Source organism: Phalangium opilio, unplaced genomic scaffold (genome assembly GCF_054372755.1).
Source record: "Phalangium opilio isolate 3A_F unplaced genomic scaffold, DU_Popi_V2 ptg000209l_1, whole genome shotgun sequence".
NCBI classification, from domain to species: Eukaryota; Metazoa; Arthropoda; class Arachnida; order Opiliones; family Phalangiidae; genus Phalangium; species Phalangium opilio.
Genome location: NW_028324217.1, coordinates 14287594 through 14299143, shown reverse-complemented (window position 1 = coordinate 14299143; position 11550 = coordinate 14287594). Strand labels below are relative to the sequence as shown.

The window sequence follows — 11550 nt, the reverse complement described above, 5'->3', positions numbered from 1 at the left end:
ACTTCTTTTTGAATTGGGTTTGGTGCTCCAATTGTAGGAACTGCATTTGGGAGTTTTCTACCATTTGTGCCAAAGCAATTCGAAGAAAAATGATCCTTCAAACAAAGTGGTTATTAAATAACTATTATTCATTCATTAATAAAACAAGACATTACCTTACAAAGACGCAAGTGCCGATATTTTCCACTTAAGGCATCATTGCTATTTCTACCGATAAAGTTAAACCATTGTTGTCTAACGTCACGATTATTTGGAAAATAAAATAAATAAACATCCTTTTCTGAGTTTGTGCAAGGCGGGAACGCGCATTTACAAGTCATAGTAAATTTTAAATTGAAAATTTAAATTCAACCTACTCCCTTGACTTTAAATTGAATAAAGAAAAACTCATGAACTTGAATATATTCAACTTTATTCTTTAGTAATAAACAATGTGTAAGTTGTGTTTAAAAAATGGAGGCAATATTTTTCACAATCTATAAAATAACACCAATGTTCAGTTTTTTATTACAATTTCAACCAACAATGTCTTTTGTAACACCAATGTTCTAAAAACGAAGTATTTTAAATTTCGCGCCAAAGACCAAATTTTCCCGCCATCTACCTGTTACTGTTGGAAGTAAAACATCCAGTGGTTACCGCGCATGTCAATGGGCGGGGCTTCACCTTTCCCCACTCGGTCTATATCCCACTCTAGCTTCTTGCTAAGCGGGACGCTAGAAAATGTTTGTCTCTGACAGATCGGAGCTAGCGTCATTTTCTCGCTCTAGTTTTGCGTTTTCTCGCGTCTAGCGAGGGGTTCCCGCGGCAATGAAAACACCTTTGCTAGAAGCCAGACAAAGTTCTAGCAAACTCTTCTCGCTCTAGCGCGAATTTTTCTCGCTTCTAGCTTTGATGAAAACGGGGCTTAATGGCTTTAGCATTTTCCTTGCTTAAAGTCCCTTAATCCGCGATAAAACGACGTAGGTCCAACAGTATTATATCCAGTGAGTGTTTTTTTTTAAATTAAAAGTAATATTTATACTTAATTGTATTTAATGAAACTATAAAAATGCACCACATTTAAGTTGTACCTTTAATAAAAGATCGTTCCCAAAACTAACGAACCTATAGTTTCTTTAAAAACGTTCCTAAGTTTGACTCATTTTGAAAAATATTTCCACTTTATATCTATGGGAAAATTTTGACTTTTTCACCAAAAGGTCGGATTAAATTTTTGGATTCTATAACCACCCTAGGCCAGTGGCGCCGCCAGCCTACCCGTAAATTTCAGAGGGGCTCCGAAATTAGGTTCCCATAATATTAAAATACCATTATTACAATATGTTGATCTTAGCCTACAAGTCAATTTACTTTAGACAAAGTTTCACAAGGATGATTATCCTTTTGGCATCTGATTTTTACAATATTCTACAAAACGGAAAATGGGTTATCTCGCTTTTTGATTTTTAGCCACATCGTATGATGTACATCTACGATGAGGCTCTTAGTTTGACCTGCCCTGTTGTCATTCTTGAAGTAGTGGTAAAATTTTTGTTTCGTCATTGAAGGGACAGTGAATGAAAGAGGATTGTGGTGAGGTGATTTTTTCGTTCTTTTATTACGTGGATGGGGATTGTAATAGTAAGTTTAAACATTTCACTTAATTGTACAAGTGAGGTTACTAATTGTGAATTGTGTTTTACGTTTTCTCGATATATCTAAAGCGAAATAAACGATTATTTGATTGCATTTCTCCAGAGAGCGTAAATAATTTTAAAAGCAAAAAGGAAGTATATAGTATCTTTATATATTTAATATAGTATATTACAATTTTAACATAAGTAAATTTATGAACGTAAGGATTACAGCCCAGGTTATTATTTTTTAGGTCAGGGAAACGAGGGGCTAATTACTTGGATTTTCTGTACTTCAATTATGGTTTAGGTATGCGTTATTGTGGGGCTTTTCACTCAAGTTTTCCGTTTGTGTCGCACTATTACAATTATAAAAGAAGGTAAATTATTGATGTACAGTTTACGGGCAATCTTTTTAGCACAGATAAAGATAGCGCATCGAGGGAGCAATCAGTCTGATTTTCTGTACTTCAATTAAGGGTTTACTTATGCGTTACGATTAATCATTTTTGCACGATGCGCAAGTTTCCTATTTGTGTCGCACTAATATAATTATAACAGAAGAAAATTAATTGAAGTTAGGATTACTAGTAATCATTGTATCACACTTAAAGGTAGCGCATCGAGCGGCTATTCACTTAAATTTTCTATTCGTCACGATGTGGCTAAAATTATGAGCTCAGCCCTAGGGTCATCTTGTTTGTTTTGCGCTCCTTACCTAACCCTTTTCTCTCCCGTTCCTTTTGGTGCCATAAAACTTCGAGGTCAGACTCCTTTTGGTAAACCGATTTCCCTTTTCCTCACCACATCATAAGTGCACAGTGACCTCATAGGGGGCTTAACTGAAAACCCCCCTCTCTCTCTCTGACTCCGTGTTTCTATTCGCAAACTATAGTTTATATAATAATATGTCTGATGATACTGAACTTAAATATATTAAACTGCTCTATATGAATAATATGATAAAAATAGTTGTTAATTTAATATTATCGACACTGTGCAACTAAATTTTTCTCTTCAAATATTATGAGGGGCCCCCAAATCTTCCTTAGCATCCCTGTAAATAAATCCTGGCGGCGTGCCCTTGGCAACGAAAATTGTGTATTTGCAAAGCAGGGGAGGTCTTGATGGGTATTTTAAGGAAAAAGTTCAATTGCCAGTGTCGGTGAAACCCTAATAATTTCCCGAATGTGCCCACTTGCCCAGCTACATTGCGAATTGCGAAAACTAGTAGGATATAAAAATACGTGGCAATCGGATCTTGCATTTTAAATATCGTGTGATAGTTTAGATTAGAATAGGTTTTTCCACATTTAGACAGTCATCTAGCCACCATCGGTGCAGATAACGTCGACAAAGTATAAACCAAAACCATGAATATTGCTGAAACAGTACACTAGCGCCCGTTGGATTAGCCGCAACGGGATTTTCTACTAGTTGTTTAATATTTCATTTTATTTTCAAGCCATCAGGGTTGCTACCCTACGATTTATTTGGAAGAATGATATATTACATTTTCGAAAACAACAACCGTCTTAAGTATTTACCTAGAGACAAATTCGAATTAAAGAGTGTCAGTCAGACATACCTCGTAAGTCTAAATATACTTGCAGTTACGCTTAGGAAATATGGCTTTCAATTATTTTACACTACGATCCAGTTACAGGGCATTAAAATTAATACATTTTCAGAATATAATGATGATTTATACACCAGAAACTTATGACAAGCCACCATTTGATAAGAAGCTATTTAAAACAAGAATACCAACAGTAGAGTTCATGTATTCTTGCTTTAGATTTCTCTCGGCAAAAAACACGACGTATAACAAGGGTTCAACTGGAACTTTCAACGGCATAAACGCTTTCTCTAAGGGAGTAAGAAACGTTTTTTTCAATCTCAAAGGTTATATATTTTTAGGGGACGAAATTTTGAAGGGGAAATTTTAGTAATTTTGTGTTCCCTGGGTGATATTGTGAAAATTTCCTGACGTCTACAGAACTAGTTAGATTTACTCTTATAGTTCAATTGCGAAAGAAATCCCATGTTATTTCTATGGGAAATTTTCAGTTTTTTGCCAAAAGTGCTGATTAATTTTATGGAAATGAAAACAACCCTTCTCAACTTTATTTTTTATAAAATGAACTATTAAATGAGAACTATTAAATGAATCTCTTTGAAATTTTAACCACATATTGAGGGCCCAAATTGTAGTTCTGCGGATTTTTTTTAAAAACAGTTGAGTATACACAAAATAAGTTACATCCAATCAAAAAACCTTCCTTGTACATTAAAGTCAGTATGAAGTCTCACCTAAGAGAGCTACCGCTCTGCTAAAATATACGTCTCACAAACTAATATAGACTAACGTAGCCTAAAAAATTGCATCTTAGATGTTTTTAATAACAATTTTCGCTTAATTTTGTGACATATTTGGTCAGATTTGGATCGGGTTGGTTTGCTCTTTCGCTCTTTTAACCTTTGTTGAGATCATTCAAAGGCGGATCAATGGAATTCGAAACTCAGTCTTACCTTTTGCTTTGAAGAAAGTTATTCTGTACTTCGGAGCTATATTAGGGAAAGGTAAAATCATTTCTATACAGTCGCTTTGAAACTGAGGTTTCATGAATTGGTACTTTAGTATAAAGCGTTATTTAATTACTCATTGAGCACTCTAACGCACGGTTACACGTGCAGACGATGCGGCACTATTTTTAGGCATGGTTATAAATATTTTATTTCAACTCGGCCCTTGAATGTTTACTTTTTGTTTCACTAGGCATAGTAACAGATAAAACTTTATTTGAACGACTAAATCTATGGCTTATTGCGCGTTACATCGTTTTTAAAAAGGACAATTAAATATTCTTGAGAGACTTGACTTCTACTGACGTTTGAAATGAAGCATACGCCTGTTGTTTCGTCTTACTCAAATCGGTAGTATATTAATAAAAACTGGCTTTGTAGTCAAAGACGGGGGAGATTGTGAAAGATAAGTGTAGAAAATTAATTGCCTGAAGTGACAGATATTCAAAGTTTTACTTTTGAAGACACGATCATAAAACATCAATTATTTTAAAAAAATTCTTATCTTAGATTTTTTTACCAAACTTACTTTTATTTTATCACGAAACATATGCATCATTTTAAAAATAATACACGTATCTCTTTTATTTTCTATCAAAAACTTACAACTAGGTTTGAGTACTCGGCCCTATAAGCAGAATAAAAAGGACAGAACATTGTTGATAACTGATAAAAAAAACCGTCTGAAAACTGAACAAATCGTGTTCGTTAATTTTAAAATTTTAAAAGTAACAAAACTAACGTGATAGCTCCCAAAAGATCACTACCTATCTAAACACCTTTTCGACACTAATAACATACAAACGGCCTTTGTAATTTTCAGCTTCGCAATATTTCCTATTTTCAGATATCCAAGTATTTGAACCTCCTAAAAGCAAATGTTACTCAAAAATTAAAACCTAGTATCACGCTTGTATCCCTAAAAATACTTGAAGATGCCATTTTTCTAGAACAACTATTTAGAGGAAATTACTTTTGTAAATAATGTTGAAAAGAAAATTTGGTCCAAAAACTAAGATAAGAATTTTTTCAAATAATTGATTTTTTATGATCGTGTCTTCAAAAGTAAAAATTTGAATATCTGTACTTCAGGCAATTAATTTTCTACACTTATCTTTCATAATCTCCCGTCTTTGACTTAAAAACACAGTTTTTATTAATATCTGTAACTTCAGTCTTAATATTAATTAAAATTGTTCAGAAACCGTAGGAGAGTAATATAGCTTATTTACTTGCCACCGGTAATATAGCTTAATTATCAGCCACCGGTAATATAGCTTAATTATCAGCCACCGGTAATATAGCTTAATTATCAGCCCCCGGTAATATAGCTTAATTATCAGCCCCCGGTAATATAGCTTAATTATCAGCCACCGGTAATATAGCTTAATTATCAGCCACCGGTAATATAGCTTAATTATCAGCCACCGGTAATATAGCTTAATTATCAGCCACCGGTAATATAGCTTAATTATCAGCCACCGGTAATATAGGTTAATAGCCTCCCAGCGGTAATTTAGCTTAATTACCAGCCACCGGTAATCTAACTTAATTTCTTGCCAAAAGTAATCTACCTCAATTACCAGTCATCGGTAATCTAGCTTAATTACCAGCCGTTGGTAATGTAGCTTAATTACCTGAAATTGGTAATCTATATCTATAAAAATCAAAGTCCTGACTGACTGACTGACTGAGTGATAATCAACGCCCAGCCCAAACCGCTTTCCCTAGAAGGCTGAAAATTTGCAGGAACGTTACCCATAAGTAGTAGGCGCGTAATAAGAAAGATTTTTTCAATCCGCCGCCATCTTAAAAAATGGCGCCCAGAAATGTAAAAAATATTCTCTATGCAATTAAGTACGCGCGTTTCAACCGATTTCACAAATATTTAGTACACTGGTTTGCTTTAACCTTAAGACGGGCTGAATGGTCTTTCGGGTTCGATTTTTCGCCATCTTTTAAAATGGCGCCCAGAAATGTAAGAAAATATTCTCTATGCAATAAAGTCCGCGCGTTTCAACCGATTTCACAAATATTTAGTACAATGGTTTCCTTTAACCTAAAGACGGGCTGAATGGTATTTTGGGTTCGATTTGTTGCCATCTTTTTAAATGGCGGCCAAAAACTTAAAACCCTTCTTTATGGAATAATGTCCACGTGAAAAGTAATAAAAAATATCCCGACGGGCTGAGAGGCAACGCCGAGTGCCTTCTCTCCTAGGGTTCTACAAAAATATTAGTCATCAATAAAATCTACACATTATTTATATCATTTTGATGAAAGTTCTTATACACGCGAGCGACGCCGCGGGTAACAGCTAGTCTAGCATAATTACCAGGAACCAGTAATCTAGCTTAATTATCTGCCAACGTCAATATAGCCTAATTACCAGCCACCGGTAATATAGCTTAATTACCAGCCACCGGTAATCTACCTTATTTACCAGCCACCGGTAATATAGCTTAATTACCATTAGTCGGTAATCTAGCTTAATTACCAGTAGTCGGTAATCATCTGAAATCACGTTTATTTTTTCTGTCCCAAAGGCCGTTGGTAACTAAAAATATTATTGTTAGCTCGCACAATGCAAGTTACCCTTGTTTTTCAACCGCCACGAAAATGGAAAAAAGAACTTTATACGTGCTGTCATCATAAACTGATTCTTTACAATGCTAAAATTGCGCAAAATGGAATGGTTTAAAAATTTTAAATTAAACATACTTAGACTCAATTATAGTCAATGAAAATCACGTAGCGCCTAGTAAAATGTTGTACCTTTCATTTAAAACCCTTTTCAAGTCTGGCAAACGTATAGTTAAGTCTATAAGGTACTGGACAAAAAAGATGTTTTGGAAAAAAAATCCCATGTTATTTTCTTGGGAAATATCGAGTTTTTCTTAAAAAGGGCTGATTAATTTTATGGAAGTGAAAACCACCCTTAGCAACTTTATTTTTTAAAATTTAAGCTGTTATATGGATGACGTTGAAAATTTAACCACATATTGAGGACCCGAATTGTAGTTCTGTGGAATATTTTCTAAACAGTTAATACAGTACAAAAAAGTTACATCCAAACAAAAAACCCTCCTTATACATTAAAGTTTGTATGAAGTCTTATCTAAGAGAGCTACCGCTCTAGAATAGATTATAGGTTTCGAATCGCAGTTAAGGATAATAAACAGCGCAATTGAGTGAACTTTTGGTGTGGAAGCTCCACCATTGGGAGGCTAGACGTTTCCCGTAACCCTTGCCGATCTTCGCCTACATTTTAATCTTAACGATGATGATGGAGTAGAATCCAGTAAGTACAGTCTGGTGTCCATGTGGGATGGACAAAAGACCATATGATGGTCGTGAGAGAGTATAGACGCCAGTATACGCCAGTTGTTGCCTGTATACGCCAGTTCACTGGCGTATAATAAAAAAACTGTCGTATAAAGTCGATCTGTTTGTAGGGGTTTCATTACTACCCCCCCCCCTTTTTTTCTCTTTCCCTCTAGGTAGTGCAGTGCCTGAAGGGGGGCTGCGTTGAGCGGGGGGGTGCATAATCATTGTTATGCATAACCATTGTCTTCCCCCTATGGTGGCGGGAGATCTGTTTGATTTTTATGATTTGTCATGTGTGTATCGTCCTGAGGGGGGGGGCTGAGAGGAATTGATAACGTCACGTGTCACGTGATGGTGATGGCAGGAATTTTGAATTTATTTTTAGTGTATTGGTACGACGTCACGTAATTTATTGGTGTTGAACGCACTAAGTTTCCCTTAGCGCTAGTGGTATTATTTTGGTGTATCTTTAAAGCCTACCTGCACTATCCCCTTTCCCGGAGGGTACTTTCACGCAAAGCATCTAGCTCCGTCTCTTGTTTCCGTAAAGCCAACGGCGCATGCGCAAGCGAACAGGGCCCGTGACGTAGTTGGCGACAAACAAACGGGTTTCGGGCTTCGGCGCGACGTGGATAATAACGCGTAGATCATAGGAAGGTGTTAAGTTTCGCTAGCGGTTATTAATTTATTTTGTTTCCAAAATGGTCTATTGTTGTGCTTATTCGTGTAAATCTTCAAGCGCAAACCCCGGTAATAGTTTTTATCGTTTTCCTTTGGATAATAAGGATCTTTTAAAGCAGTGGCTAGCTAAAATTAAAAGGAAAAACTTCACGCCTACAAAGGCTTCGCGTGTATGTCATTTGCATTTTGAACTGGATTGTTTTGAACTAAGTGTAAGAAAAGAATTTTTGTCTTCAATTGGTTACAGTGGTAGTCGAAATTCAAAATTAAAACCCAATGCTGTACCAACAATATTCTCGTTCAATGAACCAAAGTTGGCACCTAAACGGGTGGCTGCGTTAAAGCGGCGTAGAAGAGAGGTAGGCCTATTTATGAAGTTCGAAATATGCGTTTTTGGTTTCTATTATATTTTATTTTACATCTAGGTTGTAAGTGACTTAATTAAAGTTAAATCAGGTTCAGGCACTTTTGATCAGGAAATAAATAACGAGGAAATGCAGGCTGACTCCAGCGAACCTGATAATGACGAAATAATTATGCCCTCAACTAGTGGCATACCTTCTTCAAATAAGGTATTATGGTGTAAAATGATGAGAGTTAATAATTTAGACATAAAAAATCATGATTAAGGTATAAGTGTAGATATTATATATTACATTTAAATACATACAGAAACAAGTAGAAGCCAAAACAAAACCGGCAAGTAGTCAAACCCCGAGAATAAATTATCGTTCAAAACTATCTCAGACAAAATTTGCTAGTAATACGAAAGGTAAATCTAAGCTGACAGAAGTAACTGTTTTTTTTTGGTTTAAATTAAAAATATTCTGATAATGTCATTTACTTTTAAAGCTGTACAAACTGAAAGTATAACTGAGATTAAGAAAACTAGTAACGCTGAGACACAGTGCAACCTTTACACATCTAACGAGCCTATAGTGGGTTTACGAAAAGAAATCCTTTTTACTGGTGATGATGATGACAACAGCAGCAATGAAGAGTTCCAAGATAACGAAAAAGAGGACCCATCTTATAATCCCATTGATATTTCAGGGTATTTTTTTCTCTTAATTAAACGGAATAGAAGTAACAAATTAAAACTTTACAGATCTGAATCTGACGAAGATTTGCCCAGTCACGACATGAAAAATGAAAGAAAGTTTATAGTTTTTGAGAGCTGTCTGATGAGCCTTTTTGCAACCTGCTTAGTTTGTTCTAGTTCAGCAGTAGCTAAAATTAAACAGGTTTTGGGTACAATGGTTGCCATAGAAATTGAGTGTGTCAATCGACATGTGAGAACTTGGTTTAGCCAACCAACTCATGGAAAAATGCCACTTGGAAATTTAATCTCAGCGGCAGTAATCTTGTTTTCTGGTGGTCACTCAACAAACATCATAAGAATGTTCAACTTCCTCCAAATCCCATTTATTTCATCTCGGACCTATTTCAAAATCCAGAAATTTTACTTACATCCTACGATTATGCTTCGCTGGCAAAGAGAAGAAAAAGCTCTTCTTGGCTATTATAGAGCAAGGGCTGAAAGGTACACTTTTGGAGGGGATGGTCGTTGTGACAGTCCTGGCCATAGTGCTAAATATGGCTCCTATACCCTCATGGATTTAGAAACTGGAGAAATAGTAACATTCCAGCTAGTACAGGTACAATAACACATTTGGTTTTTAAATAATAATTTTTATCATATTGAATTGGCTTGATTACGTAGAGTAACGAAGTTACATCTTCCACCGCCATGGAGTTAGAGGGTTTAAAGCGTTGCATGAAGGTACTGGACAGTAACGAAGTTTACCTAAAGACCCTAATTACTGATCGTCACATCCAAGTCAGAAAATACTTGAGGGAATCTTATCCTGAAGTGGCTCATCAATTTGATGCTTGGCATATTTCTAAAGGTACGTTTTAGTTCAAACATGAGTATCATTCCATGGTATTTATTTAACCATTTTAAAGCCGTTGCCAAGAAATTTAACCAAGCTGCAAAGATCAATGATTGCCAAATAATTGAGAGATGGACTCAAAGTCTCACAAATCACCTTCATTGGTGCGCTTGTAGCAGTCCAGGAAGACCTCTAGAGAAAAAGGACAAATGGTTGAGCTTGCTTAACCACATATCAAATAAACACACGGACCATGATTTGGAATATTTCAAAAATTGCGTTCACCCACCAATGAATCAAGAAACGCGAGTGAAAGGGACGAAAAAGAAAAAATGGATTAGAGAGGGTAAGCTTTACCCTTATCAAATTACGATGAACCGTCAATTTTATAAAATTAAAATGTAATAACTAAAATTTAGGTACAATGGCGCACATTCAAGTGTCCAAAATTGTAAAAAATACTAGGCTTTGCAATGATATCAAAATGATATCCAGCGATGGTCAAACGAGTAGCCTTGAAGGATACCATTCGCAATTGCTAACAATGGCTCCAAAAAATAGACACTTCTTTTATGAAGGCATGCAGTCAAGGTAATGGACTTTATTTTAAACTCATGTATACAGGGTGTTTCTGAAAGGTCAATCAGAAATTAAAAGGGATGTTCTTTTGGGCAAAATGTCATAGAACATTTTTAATTTCTGATAGACCTTTCAGAAACACCCTGTATATCTCACGTCTAAGTTAACAACAATCATTTGGTTTGAAATGGTACTACTTCTTTCCTTATATGGGTTTTTCAGGTTAGCTCTGGCGGCTTTGCACAACAATGAGAACAGTTTCAGATGTCAAAAAGAAAATGCCAATGGAGAAATGCGCTACAAAACCAAATTTCCCAAAGCGAAGAAAGGGCGCTGTATTGTATCTGCAGTCAAAGAAGAGGCCACATATGGTACAATATTTGTCCTTCAGTCAAAAAAAGTTCTAATTATAATTTTTAACAGATTACGAGGATCAACTAATTGAATTAGTTTTTGAAAGGAGAAGTGAATTTCCATCTTACGAAGAAGCAAGATTAAATCTAGAAATGCAACCAAATCTTGTGCCTCCTCCTTTGTCAAACACTTACATCCAACCACCTAAAGCTGAATTAATTAGAAACCATGTTTCTAGATTCCAAAATTAAGGCTGATGACACTGAATTTTTTAATTTTTAAAATATTGTGTTATTTGAGTGCAGTTAATGCACTTTTCATATTACTAAATAAAAAAATACTAAAACTATGTTTTAATTTCATTCATCAAATCATAAAACTTTTAGGAACTTTTATTGAGCAATAATTTGATTTAGTAGTATCACAAATTTAATTTTATGACTTAACAATGTAGTATCACAAATTTAGTTTTAAGACTTAACAATATTTTAGTTTATCTTGGAAGATCAGAA

The 11550-nt window shown here is 35.2% G+C and overlaps 1 protein-coding gene across 1 annotated transcript; it reads left to right on the top strand.

Moving 5' to 3' along the window:
• Positions 1-8003: 8003 nt before the first annotated feature.
• LOC149620771 (uncharacterized) lies at positions 8004-11289 on the top strand. The gene is made up of 10 exons (XM_089854600.1): positions 8004-8569; positions 8636-8782; positions 8883-8982; positions 9063-9264; positions 9319-9868; positions 9934-10120; positions 10179-10451; positions 10525-10696; positions 10907-11055; positions 11108-11289. Exons 1-10 carry the CDS (start codon positions 8231-8233, stop codon positions 11287-11289), a joined length of 2301 nt encoding a protein of 766 aa, XP_089710726.1. The 5' UTR covers positions 8004-8230.
• Positions 11290-11550: the final 261 nt, after the last annotated feature.